The 18,328-nt window shown below is 28.7% G+C and overlaps 1 protein-coding gene across 2 annotated transcripts in view; it reads right to left on the bottom strand.

Moving 5' to 3' along the window:
* The window catches only part of LOC129905841 (neural-cadherin), a 269,076-nt gene that overhangs the window by 47,054 nt on the left and 203,694 nt on the right, over window positions 1-18,328 (bottom strand). For both annotated transcript variants that reach the window (XM_055981443.1, XM_055981442.1), the window contains exon 5: window positions 11,213-11,350. In XM_055981443.1, coding sequence (XP_055837418.1) covers window positions 11,213-11,350 — 138 coding nt within the window. The remainder of the gene's footprint in view (window positions 1-11,212; window positions 11,351-18,328) is intronic.

The raw sequence follows: 18,328 nt of genomic DNA, 5'->3' as shown, positions 1-18,328 counted from the left end.
TGCAGTATGCCAATATTTTCTCTTTCACTAAAAAAAAAACACCCTTTTACATTTAAAAAATTGTATAAACTTACATTAGTCGTAATTCCCACAAGAATGACTACATTTTTAATAAATTTCGTAAGGGTACCATTAATGACATTGATTTTTTTGAACTTATTGCTGAATTTTTTTTATTGAAAAAATCATTCAAAATGTTTTTATAGTCTGGGGGTCTAAAACGTAATACGAAACGAAAGTCAAACGATTGGTAAATGGCAGTCGTAAAGATTAACGAGTATCGTTGAGGTAAAACGATTTTCGTAATACGTAGTCGCAATTCAACGAGGACGAAGTAGTTTCAACGATTATCGTTTTACAAAATGGGGCCCCTGCTAAGATTCTTAATTCTTGTGCTAGAAGAACAATTTTTAACGAACTTTCATTTGGGAACTATTATTGTCATAATTTTATTATTACTAATTCTGAATTTCATCTTTTCTTACAGGAAAAAAAACACCCTTTCAATCAACATAATTTAGTAGACTCTTAAGAGTTTAGATTCTTAGTTCTTATAAAATACAGAACTTTTTCACCAAGTTTAAAAAAATAAACAGATTTTATGTCAGCTGTTATTACACCCATAATTGAACCTTTAAAAAGAACACCCTTTTACCAATTCTTTTTTTTTCAGGTTTTTGTTAATTATTTGTTCCTGTTTCACCACTTTTTAAAATAATCGTTTTGATTTTGCAGTCATTAGTTTTAGCTTAAAAAAATAATTTGAAAAAATGGTGTCATATGATTATATTTCAAAGCTTTTTCTTTTACCGGTTTGTTGACCTCCTTTCTTTTATCTAGCGTAAAGAATTTCTAATTGAAGCTGTATCTTCTTAAATACCTTCTATAAAGTCGTTTAGTAATGTTTCAAAATACTAATTAACTTTTATAAGGCTTCTATAGAGCTTTCTTTAGAATCAATTTTCTTTGTGAAGCTTTATGTTCTTTTACGACTTCTTTAAAGTTAAATAGATATGTTTCAAAAAAGTACTAAGTATCTTCTATAAGCCTTTCTTCAGAATCAATTTTATTATTATACCTTCTTTAATATTTTCTTAGAAGTTGTTAAGAAATGTTTTAAAAAAAAGTGTTAACTTCTATAAGGCTTTTATAGAACTTTCTTCAGAATCAATTTTCTTATTGAAACTCTTTATACGTTAAACAACTTCTATAACGTTTCAAAAAAAGAAAAATATTAGCTCCTATAAAGATTCAATATCTAATGATTTTTTTAGAATCAATTATCTTATTGAAATAGTTCTTTTAACAGCTTCTATAAAGTTCTTTAGAAATGTTTCGAAAAATGTGTTAGCTTCTATAAGGCTTCTTTAGACCTTTTTTCAGAATCAATTTTCTTTTTCACACTATAACAGTTCTTTAAAGTTACTTAGATGTTTTTCAGAAAAGCAAAAACACATGAAACATTGATATGTTTATCGATCAAAAGTCACAGTTTTTGTAGGACTTCGATTAAGCTTCTTTTGATCTTCCGTTTAGTTTTCAAGAATTTTAGTCATTGGAATTTAGAGATTATGCCCTTGATTTTCCGGAAAACTTTAACTTACCTAATTACTTTTGTCCGAAGTAAGTTTCTTACCTACATAAGAACTCAAAAGGCTTTTCTTATAGAAGTTATTGCTTGTAATAATTCATTGTAAACATAGATATTTATGCGGACTAAATTTACTATGTAGGTCGATTCTCTATAATCAAACTTTAACACTTCCTTAGTGGTTGCAAACGGAGAGTGTTTCCTGAAATACTTTAGTTATAACATAATTATAGGAAGCTTATAGGAGTAGTTACTGTTTTTTTTTATTTCCTTTCGTAAAACAACTCTATTGTTTCGAATTTAATTTAGTGTTAAAATTGCAAAACATACTTTCTTCCGAATGAACTATTAAAATTCTCTTGACTTATAAGATTTTCTTGAAAATAATAATTCCTTACCTATTCTTAAGATTTGCTGAGAGGCTAAAATTCTTAAAAATTTTCCTTAATACGAAAATAATAATTGTTTTGCCAAATGCTTCACTATTTTTTTTTTTTATTTCAAAATTGCAACATCACATCTTGTAGGCATTATCGTCTGGGTTAAGTTTTTTTTTTTAGAACACAAAAAAAAAAAAACATTCCTTGTTGCAATTATGAGTTTTTCATATTACGAGTATTTGCAGTTTTTCTCATGAAAATTAAAAAAAAAAAAAAATTTTTTTTTTTTTATGAAATAAAAAAGCCATATGCTACTAGCTTGGCTTGTACAGACACTGATTTCTGTTTCTGCTATTTTCTGTGTTGTATACAGTTGTCCTATTCTCCGTTGCGGAAAACATTGTCGGGTTTTTAATTACGCCGACCTATTGTTTCCACAAAACGACACAGATACATCGGTTAGACTTAACAATTAATTCGTTGGGTCAGGAGAGAGAATATTCGAATTTCGAAAACTCTATGAAATCTGAATCCGGCTCCTGGCAATGTGTTGTTCTGCTGCCGGTTTGGTCCTTGTGTTATGTGGGACTAGACTAGGAAACAAGCTTCTCTATGTTTTGTTGCCCAAGATGTGAAATGCAAAAAAAAAAAAAGAAGGAATTTCTAGGAATTTCTGTTTTTAATTCTTGTGTCAGCTGTCGCTATAGTGCTGGCTGCTATAGATGCTGCGGTATACGTCGTCGTACAGCTCTAAATGTATCCATTTTTTGTTTGTCTACAGAAAACTGGTGTAGTATCTGTGTTTATTGCCGTGTATCTTTTCGAAATTAAACATGAAATATAGCAAAACTAAAAGTACACCAAGCATTCAATTGTGGTTGGCATCCAAACATCTGGCTCTTGTACAAAAATACTTATATGATGAACCCTATAAAAATGGTTGGGTCTTTGAGGCTGCATTTGTGCGGAATTATCACAAGGAAACAGAGCGCTATCATGATGTGGTGGCCGCAGCCATGGCCATTGGGAATATCCTTCAACAACCCTACAAAAATAATGTGGAGAGTGGTGGAGACTTGTGTGGAATGAGAAAATATGAGTGTCTATCTGGGTTTTTCTATCTCTTTCTCTTAGAAATTCGCATTGTGTCGACTCTAATTGAAATTAAATGTCAGTTACGAAGGCATAATTTCTAATGATGTGAATGTATATGTTTTGTGTATAGTGCAGCACTTAATATACATTATCTAAGGTTTTTTCGTCGTCGAAGTCGGTCGTAGTATACAGATGGTTATAATCAGAGAATATACCTCTGGACAGAAAGGCACAAAGTTTTATTCGTTGTCTGTCGTTGGTATTTAACCAACGACCGAAACTGATGACGAACAGGAGCAACGACGATACAACTACGACAACGACGACCGACGACGACAGGACGGAAGTGGTGTCCTGTCGGTAGGGTGTCATTCCCCATTGTACTGGGTTGTCATCGTTGTCAGGAAATGTCAGCATGAAACAGGATATACATATATCTACACACGTGAAACTCACTCTCTTGGTTAGCTTCGATTGAGGTCAAAACAGAGGACCAAAAACACTATCAAAATAGTTACAAATGGAAACACAGACGAATTTTGGGACAATGTTTATGGACGGGTATAAGGTGAAGATAATAGAGCTTGAAATTAAATTAAAGCCATGAAGTTTGAGGAAGAATTTACGCTAAAAAAAAATTAAAACTAATTTTGGAGGAACAAGAAGAAGTAACTACACTAATGCTGCTAAATCCCTGTCGCTTAAAAATTATGGATATGGATATTAAGTACAGGCATATTAGGTTTTGACATAACATTTTATTGTCCCTTGAAGTCTAAGGTATCAAAATTAACAATCCTCCTCCCCCACTTCCCCTCTTAAATATTTTTGCATCCATGGGATTTTTGGGGAATTTTGACATCTTATATAGAGAGATTTTCTTATGCTCTGTATGCAAATTTTATAGATTGCTTAGTAGCTACTCCTAATTATAAAAAATCGAAATTTTGACCAAATTATGTATTTTTTTTTCCGGCAGCTTAAAAAAAAATGTTTTTATATAGAAATGCACATAATCTACAAGTTTTTCATAGAATTTTTTTCAATCCGACTCACCGTTTAAGAGTAATACGCAAAAAACCATTATTTTCAACATTTGACACATTTTAAAATCACAATATTTTCTAAACACTTGCTCGTAGAAAAAGAAATTCACAATGTTTTTTTTAGGGAATTTCAAGGCCTAAAAGTCTTTTATAAACTTTTTTTTGATAGCTTTCCCCGTTTCAAAGATATATATGAAAAACTAACATTTTCGACATTTAACCTTGAATAACTTTTAATGCACATATGTATGGGATTTTTGGAGGCTGTACCAGTTTTCAGCTTTATGCGAATTATTTCTGGGTTTGGGCTTTTTTATGTCTATTTTGTCTGGACTTAACATCAGCAAAATTATTTAATGGATTAGAAGTTTGTGGAAGTAATCGTAGAAAATTTATAAAAATGAGAAAAAGAGTTGGAGGCAGAACGGAGCCTTGTGGCACACCAGGATTTATCTTGTAAATATCAGACTTGAATTCATTCTATATGACCGAAAAAGGTAATTTCAAAGAAGAAAATGGTTGATAATACGATACTTCCTGACTACGGGATAGCTTAATCGGAAGGTTTTGTGTGTTACCGCGGTGTGGATGTAATGTACATTAGGGTGTTCTTATATTGTTATTTTTTTTTTCTATAATTTTTTCTGACTTTTATCTCCCAGTGCAATCTGCGAGTCTAATGGAATACCCAATATAAAATTACCTAAAAAAGTTACGGAAATGTTTGACATGAAAATATTACGTTAAATTTGGAAGAGGAAGGAAAGTCAAATAAAAATCTACAAAAAATTAGGGATGTCTCGGATAAGAGTTTTTTAAATTTAACCACAATGCACTTCCTTTTTTTTTTCACTACAAAATTACCGACTATATTTGAATGAACTCTTTTGATCCCTTTTTCTCGTGCAGCACGAAATATTCGTGAGTTTTTGCTGATAGTAAGCATCAACAAACAGTAAATAAACTTTTATTGAAGTAAATTTTGGAGTGAAACATCAAATGTCAAATTCATAACCAAAAAAAAATATGGTCTCAATTGAAAAATTGAAATGCGATGTATTTTTATCAAAAAGAGTTTGATTCATCAAAAAAAGATCCTTTTAAATTATGAAATGTTAAAAATGAAATTTTTTTCCCACAATCAAAGTAACAATTTCCTTTCCAAAGTTTCAATGACCTAAAAACTATTAATTAAGATTGATATTACTTTAAGGTATTGTATTGTTCAGTTAAGAAGATTCAAGTTTAGTATTTTAAAATGTCCATCTAAAATGGTTACTAAAATATTTCAAAACAATTCATCAAGTTCATTAAACTTTTAACCTCAAAGTTTTATTATTTTTTTTTTTTTTTCATTTATTCATTTTCCACTTGAGTTCGTCTAAAGAAAAAAGAAAACAAAATCATGTTCAACAATATTTTTTGTCTCAATATGGAAAGGGTAATTGAAAAAGTACATATAAAAAGGTACGACACTTAAGGGCTATGATGAACTTAAAAAAAAATTGTGTTTTGAGACAAATTTAAATAAAGTCACTTTTTATTATTTGTATTAACCTTCGGTAACTTTTTGACATTTTGTTTTTTTTTTCTTTCAAGAAAAACAAAAACACAAACAAAAGAAAAGATCCTTGATAAATTCCCACACAAATATATATTCAAGGATACAGAAATTCTATTCTCTGAAAAATATTTCCCACGTTATTCAATTAACTTTAAAAGCATAAATTGCAGAATAAACAACAACCTCTTTCTTTCAAAACCTCTTATTTGTTGACCCTTTTTCTGTGCTCTAAAATAAGGACAATAAAGGATTTAATTTTATATTTTTTTTCCTCATGGAAAAGATAATAAAATGTATCCTTTCATGAGAATGTCACAGTCACTACTACTGTTTTGCTATACAGGGTGTCCCAAAAGTAATGGATCAAACGAAATATGCTGATAGGCCAACTTTAGGGCTCTCAGAATTTGGTAACTTGTTCATCCCAAATCCTTACGGTTTTCGATTTAATGCAGTTTTTGTGAAATTTCGAAAAACCCCGACTTTGCAACAGTATTTTGCTTCCTCCGCTCATAATTGATTTTTGTTTTTCACAATTTTTTCACTAAAACATTGCCTAATAATAAGAAATAATTAATTTATCAAAATATTTTTTTATTTCATATGCCATTTTGCTGCAAATTAATTAACAGTTCCATATTTTATAAAAACTCAATTTCTTTCTTTTATTTCAGAGCAACAGCCTGAAAAAAATTTGTATGGTGTGGCACTGGTTTATTATCTTGAAAACTTGTCGTGTTATTGCAGTTTTCAAAAATGTATAAAAGTTTCCAAAGTTGAAGTTAGAACTGAAGATATTACAATTTTAAAGCAACAAAACAGGGCTTTTCAGAGAAAAATAACAAAGAAAAATAAACACAGTTTCTCGAGTGTTGTTTGTTTATTTCTTTTTGAACAAAAGCCTCGATTTTTGTTTGTTATTTTGCTCTGAAAACGTCTGTTTTTTTGCATTCAAATTGTAATATCTTTCGTTCTATTTGCAACTTTGGAATTTTTAATACATTTTTGAAAACTGCTATAACACGGCAAGTTTTCAAAATAATAAACCAGTGCCACACCATACAAATTTTTTTCAGGCTGTTGCTCTGAAATAAAAGAAAGAAATTGAGTTTTTATAAAATATGGAACTGTTAATTAATTTGCAGCAAAATGGCATATGAAATAAAAAAAATATTTTGATAAATTAATTATTTCTTATTTTTAGGCAATGTTTTAGTGAAAAAATTGTGAAAAACAAAAATCAATTATGAGCGGAGGAAGCAAAATACTGTTGCAAAGTCGGGGTTTTTCGAAATTTCACAAAAACTGCATTAAATCGAAAACCATAAGGATTTGGGATGAACAAGTTACCAAATTCTGAGAGCCCTAAAGTTGGCCTATCAGCATATTTCGTTTGATCCATTACTTTTGGGACACCCTGTATATGGACAAAAATAAATTGTGATTATTTTTTCGCGACACAATGTCTGCTCAATTAGAGAATGAAACGAAATAAACGTTTATACTCAGAGAGTCCTTCCAAAAAAAAAAGTACTGATTCCTAACAACAGGATATACACACTTGTATAAATTTTGGGACTTAAAATGTTATGGTTTATGGGATTTAACCCAAGACAAATACATAAAACATACGTAAATTACATATATACATATCTCGTACAACTTGTTGTAGTGTTTCATGGATCGTAATAAAGAAAATCAGGACAAAAGAGAACTAAACATCAGGAAATAAATTAGTATAAGTTAAACTCATCAATGCATCATTTAGGTCAGCCTTTGATGTTTTTTAATTTACTAACAGCTTTTTGTCTTGTAAATATAAAATATTTTCTTTAGGTATGTTGACATTTTTTGATGGTTTTTAAACTTGAATCTTATGAAAAGACGATTCAACTACATTGAAGTAATTTTTATTTTATTTCTTGGACTTTTCTTACAACAGGGAAAACAGTACTAAAAACTCTTTAGAAACGAAGGAATAGACATATAATTTGAAATTATGTTTTATTTGTTAAAACAACCAAGAACCACTAGAATCCAATAGAACGAGTGGAAAGGCGTTTTTTTTATGGAGTGTTAAAAATTGAACTAGTACCGAAAATTCCACCACTACAAACTTTACACTTATGAAATTTTGTAAAAAAAAATGTTTAATTTTTCAGAAAAATACGAAATTTTGTAAAAAAATGTTTAATTTTTCAGAAAAATCAAAAAAGAAAATAAGAAAATAGTAGGTACAGAGGCGTATATTGAGATGCCGGGGACCCGGGGCAAGACCAAATTTTGGGTCCTATTGATATTTGGGAGCTCGTCACCCTAATTTTTGTTTTTTTTTGGGCTCCTGATGTATTATTTGTTGGTCGCTAAGATTATTCAAGTAACATTTTTTGGGGCTTGATGTTATTTTTTTTAGGCCCTGCGGTAATATTTTTTTTTAGATAAAATATTATGTAGCTGGCTTACCAAATTCATTACATATTATACTAAAGAATATAATTTTTCTCTCTAGTGTCCGAAGTGATTCATGTCATATATCTTATCTTTTTGCTTCGTTAAGTCTGTTTCCTGAAGTCTGACATTGTATTTGTGTTTAGCTATTTTTTGAGTTTTCATTGTGATCGCTGTATTGAGAAAAATCTGGTTTTGTCAAATTTGAAAAGTTATTTAATCCTTTTTTCAGACTTTTATAAAGGTTTTTGGTATCAAATCTGTCTCAGAACTTTTTTATCAGTAAGAATTTTTGAGATATTTAAATCTGAAAGTAAGAAAACCCAAAGTTTTCTGATTCCAAAAATAGGCAAAACTGCACCCAAAACTGCTTTTCTGATATCGGATTCAGAAAAAGTTTTTTTTTTTTTATTTTGATTGAGTTTTATATAATAGTGCTAAACTTTTATCCTCGTATCCTTAACCTTGGTTTTAACTTTAAACACTTTATAAATATGTATTTCCTCAGAACTTCCAATATAACTGAAGAATAAAGTTTTTAAAACCAACAATTTCAAGAATTTGTTGATAGTTTTTTGTATTCTATCCTTAAGAATGCTATTTCTTAAATGCAAACAAGTACCTACTTGGCAACCCTATTCAATTTTTTTTTTATTATTTTTTTATAACATTTGGCGAGCACTCGCTTATACATTATTTAAGATAGAAGAGTGTCCTAAATAGGTCCATAGGTGTTTTTTTCTTTCTGTTTTTCTTTAGTATTTTAAAGATATCAAATGATGGCACATTTTTTGAATAGAAGAGAGTCAATTGTCAAAGTGTACATTTTGATTTTAGACTTTATACTGTTTTATCCAAAAATGATCATTTGCAATGTTTTTGTTTTTTTTTTTTTAATTTGAATAGGGTTGCCATATTATTTGTAAGCCTTTATTCCTTTAGTTTTTAAATTATTTTGTTCATTACTTTTGCTTTTGTTGTTATGACAAAATAAGACATTCCACAATAATTTTCTCCTTAAAATAGGGTTGCAACATTGATGTTCTCATTTTAAAAGTATGTATGAAAGAAGTTTCTGCTCTTGAAATATACTGAGCAACCGAGAAGTAGAAACAGATTATCGATCGCAATTTTAAATCTCGTCAAATAATGTTTTGTGTAGAAACCTACTGTGAACCGAAAGAATAATCGATAGATACTTGTAATAGGCGTAGGTTAGTGTGTTCTCATTTTTAACACGGAAGACTTTTTACAATTAAAAGGGCTCAAAAGTTTCTCAATGTTTTTTTTCATATTTTTTTTACTAAAGCCTAGTACGCAGCTGAAGCGAAAGGAAATTTTCCACACAAAATTTCGTTAACGACATCTTGAACGAAATTAAATTTGTTTTGTTTTTGCTTTCAAACTTATTTTCTGATCTTGTTTCTAGAATTTTTTTATTTGTATTTTTATTATTTTTTACTTTGCTATAATACACGATTTTATTTTTTGGAGACTTCAAAATGTTTTGTTTCGCTTCAGCAGCGTACTTGGCTTAGAGAAGAAATATAAAACTTCTAAGTCAAATAAATAACATTTGAGGCGCAATGCTCACATCAGTTGATTTAATTTTTCTAAATTACAAATTAAAAAAAGGTCACTGTGGTGTATGCGTACTTTTTTGTGTGGTTTATAACAATTTATTCTTCTATAATTTTTAAACTAAACGTAGGATAGCGAAAATAAAAAGTGGGCTATCTTGGGCTAACAGTTTGAAACTAACGATTTTTTCACAGGAAAAAAAATCACAATTTTTTCGATTTCTGATATGAAAAAAGTTTTTTTGTTATATCTTGTGCCAACTTCACATAGCCGATCAGGTTAACTTAAAAATTCAACAATTCTGTAATATTTCAAAATTGTGAAATATTTTCAGTACTTTGAATCAGAGTTAAAGACCAATTCTTCTATGTACATTAGGGTGCTTCTTATATGGTCGAAAAAATCTTTTTTTTTTTATTTTTCAATGGGACACCCCTGCATTATGTTCTACCATATAAGCATAGTATATGGTATTTTTTTCCAATTTTAATATTAAAATTTAGGGGTCGCTACCATTCACTAAAGATTTAAGTAAAACAAAAAAGATCAATTTCAACAAATTTTTTTTAGTTACAATTTACAATACAAAGTACGCTTAAGACCCGATTATTCAATCTTCTAATAAACAGTCAGTTAACTGTCTGTCGAATAATGTCAAATTCAAAAATATTCAAAATTAAACTTCACTTTTATTCCGCTGTATTTTTATCAAAATTTCTTTCAAAAACAGTTAAAGATTTAATTAAAAGTACTTAATTCTGATTACAAATTTTAAAATTTTCTGAAAAAAAAAAAAACAAAATTTGGTGTATTTTTCAAAACTTTAAATTGTGGTAGCGACACCTAGAACGTGTTTTAACTATACCAAATTTTACCCAATTTATATTTAAGGCAGGAAGAACAAAAAGAAAGGGTGTCCCATTAAAATTTCGAAAATTGATTTTAAGAAGTACCCTAATGTACATATATTGTTAATTTAAGCAGTTAGCCTTTTTAATAAATACTAATCATTTTGATATAAACAAAAAACAGTTGAAGTAATTGGGTTAAAGTTTAACAAAAGAGTTTATAGGTTATTCAAACAACTTTTATCAAGCAAAGTTACAACAAAAAAAAAACTTAACTAAATATCCCCAAAAGCTTATATTGTAATCCCTAAGTGAATATAGTTGTAACATCCCTCAATATATATGTATATATAATCCTCTCTTGCACTTAAATTCATGTAAGACCCTAAATAACACTTAATTCCATATTCCTATCTATCTATCTAGGTACACCTATATAATGATGGTAACTCTTTATCTCAATACCACCATCGAATTTGCTTTAAATTTATCACAACACCACATCTAATTGCTATAAACGTTTTTGTCCCCTATCCAACCTGACCCCCCCTCCCCTTCCTGAAGGATATCGCTCTAAATAGTAAATTTTAACATACAAAGGTATTGGTGGTGTATAAGTAAGGAATTTCTCAATATATTAAACAACAACTTTATCTCACCTTAAGGACGAATATCTCTCCAGTTGTTCGATTAATATCGAATTTGCTATTGGCTGGATTATCCGGATCAATACCTTGGCCAGTAAGGAAATATACGATGTTTTGTGGTCGATCCTTGTCCCCATCAGTTGCTGTGACCTATATTTCCACAAAGGCACAAAGAAAAAAACAAACAAAAACATATATTATATTAGATTTTATGTTTACACTAATATACATAATAATAATAACATGCAGGTGATGGAAATATAAACAGAATTTCTAGGTAAATATTAGTCTACTTACTCTCTCTCTGTGTTCATATGCACTCCACACTTTAACACAGAAAAAGCAATTTTGCAAATCTACTTAATTTTGTTTGTGTGTGAGGAAATTATACAACATGCAATGGAATTAAATTAAAATAATAAAAATAAAAAATATAAGCAAAACTAAAACACATTAGATGCATTAAAAATTTAAATAAAAAAAAAAAAAAAATACTAAGTAAATATAAATATATAAAAAAAAATAATAATAAAATTAAAGAGCATATTAAGCTGAAAGCATGCATGCTGTCAGAAGAAAGTTTATTATATTTTTTTATTTTATTTTTTTTTTGAAAAATATAACCTTCAACCAAATGAAGGTATGCATAAAATTCCTTAATTTTAAGTTTATTTTTTTTTTAATTCCTGGAATACGAGAATTCCTTATTCGACGAAGGATTCTCAGAAAAAAACAAATGCATCAGCACAAAAAAGTGGTGCGGTTCGAGAATTTTCAAAAAACCACTTAAGCTAAAGCTTACTGAGTCATCATCATATTGCACTCTGTATTTTCGTAGGAGTCTGCAACACACCCTCACATACGTTTCAACACCACACAAATCGACAGACATACTCACACACACATACAAATACATATATAATGCAAACACTCAATTTGTATATTTTGATAGTTTGAAAATGTTTGTTTAAGCGAAATTCTACATACGTGTCCTTTCAAAGTGCAGACATAAAGGTACGAGTATGTACCTACATTAAATTCCAGGGTCGTATTTGGTAAAGGAAATATTGATTAGTATTTTGTTTAGAAAATTGTTTTTTTTTTTTTTTTTATTTTTTTTTTTTAACGAAGACAATTTAAAGCAAGTTTTCAGTACTTGATAGCATTTAAATTGGAAATTTGTTATTTAAACTTTTTTATTGTTTCGCTGAATAATGCCAGACTGGACTTTTAAATGCATTTTAAAAATAGGTCGCCTTTCAAAACACTAAATAGACATTTCCTAACTTAATAAAAAGGAACAACTGTGCTAGTTTTTAGAATACCGACTGAGACCTAGAAATTTTGTAGCTCTATAAAATCACACTGAATACAAAACGTTATGCAAAAATCCGAAAATCTGGATTAAGAAAAAAAAAACGGTTTTTGCATCTTCAATTTTTATTTAATTAAAATTTTTTGGAAACGATTATTCAACTCAAACAAAAATGGAGAAATTCATTTAAAACTAGATGTTAGAATTTTTTAAATGGGTTAAAGTCAAAAATACACTGTTTTGATTTGGATTTTAGGAGTATGCCTTTGTACTAATCTAAAAAAGGTGAATTATGCTTTCAAATGGGTGAATTTGATTTGCAAAAATATTAATATCATTTTTTAGAGGATAAACTTAAAAAAATGTATAAACTCTCCAACTTTTCAACTGCTTATCATCTGTCATATCTGAAGAATTTGCTATATTTTTGTGGCTTCAATGGCCTACAAGGAAAATCGGATTTGAAGCAAACCATACTTTTCACGTGCTGACTTTTAATCAGATGCCAAAATTACACTGGCACGTGACGTTTTCGACATATTTGAATATTATTATACAAGGCTAAAAACGCGGTTTTTGGTACTTTTCACGTCCAATAACACCAATAACTTTTATTTTAAAAATCTACTTACTTAACTTTCTCCCAAAGATATTAGAAATAGAAATCCATGATATTTCAAAATCTTAAAGGTTATCATGTGTTTTTTTTTTTTTTTTAGAAAAATACCAATTTGTCACAGCTGATTTGTTTAAAAACAATATTTACCATTAGAACTATATGTATTTTTGGCTAAGCATACAAGAAGTTTGTTTTTATTTTTTCCAACTAGTGTTATTCATGAAGTTTTCAAGTTCAATTTTCTAAAATTTAATCAAAATTAGAATTTTCAAATTTAAAAAAAAAAATGGGTTTTTGTATAATTTTACTTTCAAAACTTGAAGTAATTTGAAAGTAGTCAAAAAATTTTTTTTTGGTTTGTAAGCGTTTTTGAAATTTTGTCAAATCATGCATATAATAAAAAAAAGGATAGTTGAAAAGTTGTTCTTCACTTTCAACTGTTGAAAAAAAAAAACTCGCGACGTTAGAAAAGCGATATCTTGGAAACCATCAATCTCACGGAGATGACCATGGTTATTGAAAATTTTATAAGTTTTTCTTTTTACGGTTTTTACGGTAATACACTTTTTTTTACCAAAAATAAGACCCTAAGAGCTAAAATCAACAAAAACTAAAAAATTCGGGTTTTTTTTTTATTTTTTGCATTTTTCACAATGCCGAAGACTAAGGACGTTTATTTCACTATAATTCAACATATTTGAACCAAAACCTAAAACTGCCAGATTTGACGTACGGTCCTCCTCTGCAAAATCGACAAGGTAACTAAACTTTGTAGAGAACGCAAAAATCCACAACGTTTTCGACAAGGTAATGCACTAAAAACCATTAATGGCAAAATTTTAAATTTTTTAAAAAAGTACCTACTTGGAAGAATGAAAGGGTCAATATTTTCTTTTTAGGATAATAACATAACAAGGAAATGCTTATTCGCTCCTTTCGATAGCTTTCAATGAGTTATGTACCTACGAAAAAATAGTGGTTACCTACTATAATTAAACATTAAACTTTTTTTTGCAGATTTCGGATGGGTGGGAAATTTTTTATTACAATTTTGAAAGATTTATATTGATTGTGTTATTTTTTTAAACATATCATAATTTTTACAAATTCTTTTACTTATTTTGAAGATAGTATTTTTTTCGATTAAAAACCGCATCTTTTTCATCGAATTCTTTTTTCTACCTAAGCAATATTTCATTTCGCAAAAAATATTTTAAAAATTATAACTTCACAGTTTAATTAAACATAAACTTAATTCAAAATTATGCTTTTAGCTTCGCATTTTTAAAACCGCTCGTTTTTATTTTTCGTTGTAAATTGTTCGCAAATTGTTATTTGGCTATAATTAACTTGCCAAATAATAATTTGCAAATATGATATTAATGCAAACCCTATTAGAAACATAAAGAAGAAAATAAAACTTTGCGAAGTCAAAAATGAAAATTTGCGAAGCAAAAATTTCACAATAAAAACAATTTATTTTAATATCTTCGCAAATTTAAGTGTTTTTTTTGCGAAAAAATTCTTGATTAAATGCTACACTCCCGCCAAAGTTGTTCAATATATCAATATAAATAATTGATTTAATCAAAAGTTTTTTTAAAAATTGTAATTTGAGTGTCTTCGCAAATAAATCGCAGTTTTTTAATTACTGTGATTGCTATGCTCAAAAACCTTGCTTTTGAAAGTACGTAAGATTAAAAAAAAAAGGAATTTTGTGTGTGGCGGCTTTAAACAAGTTCAGCGCCTTTAAAAACCCCCATCAGCTCAAACATGACCCTGAACAAAAAATTCAATATTAGGTTGTAGTTTAGATAGAGTTGCACTTAAATTGCAAATAGAATAAGTTTCTACGGGTGATGGTGGTGTTTTCATCATCATCGTTTTGAGTTTTAGCTATTTTGACGTTTGGAAAATAACGAAGTTGTGGCAAAAGGGTTTGATTCCTAGGTATAGCATAGTATATTACCTGTATGGATTGGAATGAGTTTTTGATTGGTATAGGTACCAATAATTTTGGCAAGAGAGTTGAATTTTCCTATAATTTTAAGTATATTTTGGTATTTGTTTTCGTTTCTATGAAAAAATTTCCTATACATTTCCTACACACATACTCGTTTATTTCAAAAAGAAAACATCATTGAGGTACCTTCCAAAATAGTATTGCAAATCTAAATTGCTTTTTCAGGATTTCATATAAATGTTTGTAGGTTTGTATATTAATGTATCACTTTGTTTCCTTTTACTTTATTGTGTACAGAAAGACGCACTCTGGAGGTGGTAGTATATATTTTTGTGTATTGTTGTGTTACCTTTTCTAAAATAACTTCACGTAAAACATCTGGAATATTGTGGCTTTTTGAATGGTGTGAATTCAAGTGAAGGTAGGTGGTTTTTGAAATTGTAAAGAGTATTTTGTGAACACAAACAAGGACTCTTTTTCTTTATCTCTCTACATAAAAGGACCACTTTATTTATTATTATAAAATTTAAGAGCTTCTAGAGACTAGAATATAAGAGGAATTTCCACAGATAAGTGCCAAAGTAGAAAATAGTTTAGTATTAGATGTATACAACACAGCCAAACCAGCGAGGGTTAAAGTCACAAAAAGGAGAGATTTCTTCATTCATTTCCGTAAAAAGGCAAAGTAGAATTATATGAGTATGTAGGTTTTTGTTTTGTTTGTCAAGGAGAGACAGAAACCGAAACCGTATACTTTTAAAGTGGGAAGGCGGCAACAAATGTACAAAACTGTAGATACGGGTGGTGTATTAAAGCTCCATTAGATGAAGATTATTTACTGATTATTTATGGAAATTGGTTTTCAAGTCCTTGCTAAATGTACACCACTATACTTACTATACACAAAAGCAATCATGGTCTATACACTAGAGTATGAGGTCAGAAAGTGTAAATAAATTGTGTTTATATTGTTTGTTATTTTTTTTTTATGGAAATAGGAAAGGATTTTTAAGTGTTTCTACATGTTGGTGTGGTTTAAATTTGAGTCTATCAACAAATTGTTAAATAAGGATATGAAAAAAAAGCGAACATGAAAAAAACATAATTACTACTTTCAAAAATATATTTTTTTCGCTATTTATTTTATTTTTCTTCTTTATGTATAATTATTTTGAATAATCTGATCAAAACATTAAAAAACATGAAGTTTGAGTTTTTTCTTACATTTAAAGCTATTAAGTTTTAAGATAAAAATATTATTTTAGTCATATTGGTGAGGTAATTTTGCATTTGATTGAAAGTTTCCACGTAGAAGTTAAAGCAAATAAAATTTCACGTGCATCCCAAAAGTATGCACTAGTTTTCAAATGGGAACTAAATAACAAATTCAAATTCATTCTAAAAGCACATTCTCAAGACAATTCCAAGACATTGTAGAAAGAAATCTTCATGGCCTGGCATGGTGCGTAGGAGTTTGCAATAATCATATATAATTTTATAAAAGCTAGTCTTTGAAACTTTCCACAAAGAAGTTATGGCTACCCTTTAAAAGTGCTTAGGCCTTGAATTTTTTGAACAGGTTAAGAGTTAAGCGGACAAAAAGAAACTGCTCTGCTGAACGTGTAAGGTGTTAATTTTTTGAAATAAAGAACAATTAAAAAATGTTGCATACTTTTAGGCGCAATATGTATTTTATATGGATGACAAGAAGTAAAAATTGCCACCGTTTGCTTATACCAAGTGTATGGAAGTTTTTAGAGAGCACTCTATCCGCAAGCTTAAAATGTGAGTATTCAAGTGCATCTTACAATTAGAAGGCATACGAAGAAAAAACACATGCCAAAAACAAATAGAATCTGTATTATACAAAGCAGATTTTTGCATGATTTTTTGCCACGAAGACTTTCGTCTTAAATTAAGCCGAAACATTTTCTTAATTTCTTGCACCTAAACAATTAAGTCGATATTATTACCAAGAACAAATTTATGTGCATTTTTAAGGCTACTCTAATGCCTTATCAAAATATCTGCATCCGTTTATGGCTTATTTTGCAAAGATATGTCAGCTTCGAATTTCTAGAACAGTAATTTCGATAACAGTAAAAAAAATCTTCAATAAAGAAGTTGGAACAAGCATTATAGCATCTGTTAAAAAATTAGCGGATAAAAAAAGTTGCATACTTTTAGGAGCCATCTGAATGTTAGAAGTGTTACTTCTAAACAATATGCAAAAACTTTAAAGAATTCTTTTTTATTTCAAATTTAAGTTTATGATAAATTTAAATCGCTTTAATCCCAAGAATATTTTCAACAATCCAGTAGCAAAGTGAACTATTTTCTTTTTTTTTTGAATGATCTAATTCACTCCTAATGAATATAAAAATCAGTTAACTCATTTTTCTGCAAACAAAACTCTTATGTCTTGATTTAATATAAATCCACATACCTTCATACAAAAAACACATATTCAAATTATATTCCAATTAATTAATAGTCCATTTATTGTTTTCAGTTGTAAGTATAAATTCCAACCTTTTAAATGTCCCAACTATTTGATACACAAATTAATAAATTAAAATTGCAAATACAAACTCGAGTAATAAATATATCCACGAGAAAATACCTTTCCCATGTTAACCATCACCACCACCATCTACCACCCTAATAATATGCACCAAAAAGTATCCATATAAAACCCTTCTCATGTTAGTTACAGTATTTTGTTGTTATATTACATTTACACATGAATGCGAGTACAAAATATTAAATAAAATATTAATTATAATTCGGAATGTAGATGCACAGTATTATTATACACAATATATAGGTATTTTATAGAATTTTCGAAAATATTTGCCAGAGAATGAATATATATATGAAATTCCATTCCAATCGTAATATTCATATTTTAAATTGTATATAAATGTATTGGTATACACTAATAAATAGGAAATAACATACAAATACACAATTAAATTTTATTATTAATTGCATGAGTTACCATGAGAGTTAGGAGGGATTTTAATGAGAAATTACCTATCATTTTCAATTAAATATACAATAAAATATGATACATGAAAAATGTTAATAAATTTTATACAACAACAACAACCACGTCAGCCAAATGAGTAAAAAAGTGAAATAAGTATAAAAATTAATTTTAAATACTTTTTCGGTTTGATTTAATTTTTATTTGCATTTTTTTTTTATACAGAGGACTATGATGACTAT

Source organism: Episyrphus balteatus, chromosome 1, assembly GCF_945859705.1.
Source record: "Episyrphus balteatus chromosome 1, idEpiBalt1.1, whole genome shotgun sequence".
NCBI classification, from domain to species: domain Eukaryota; kingdom Metazoa; phylum Arthropoda; class Insecta; order Diptera; family Syrphidae; genus Episyrphus; species Episyrphus balteatus.
Note: the sequence above shows the minus strand (reverse complement) of the source record. Positions and strands in the feature narration are given on the sequence as shown.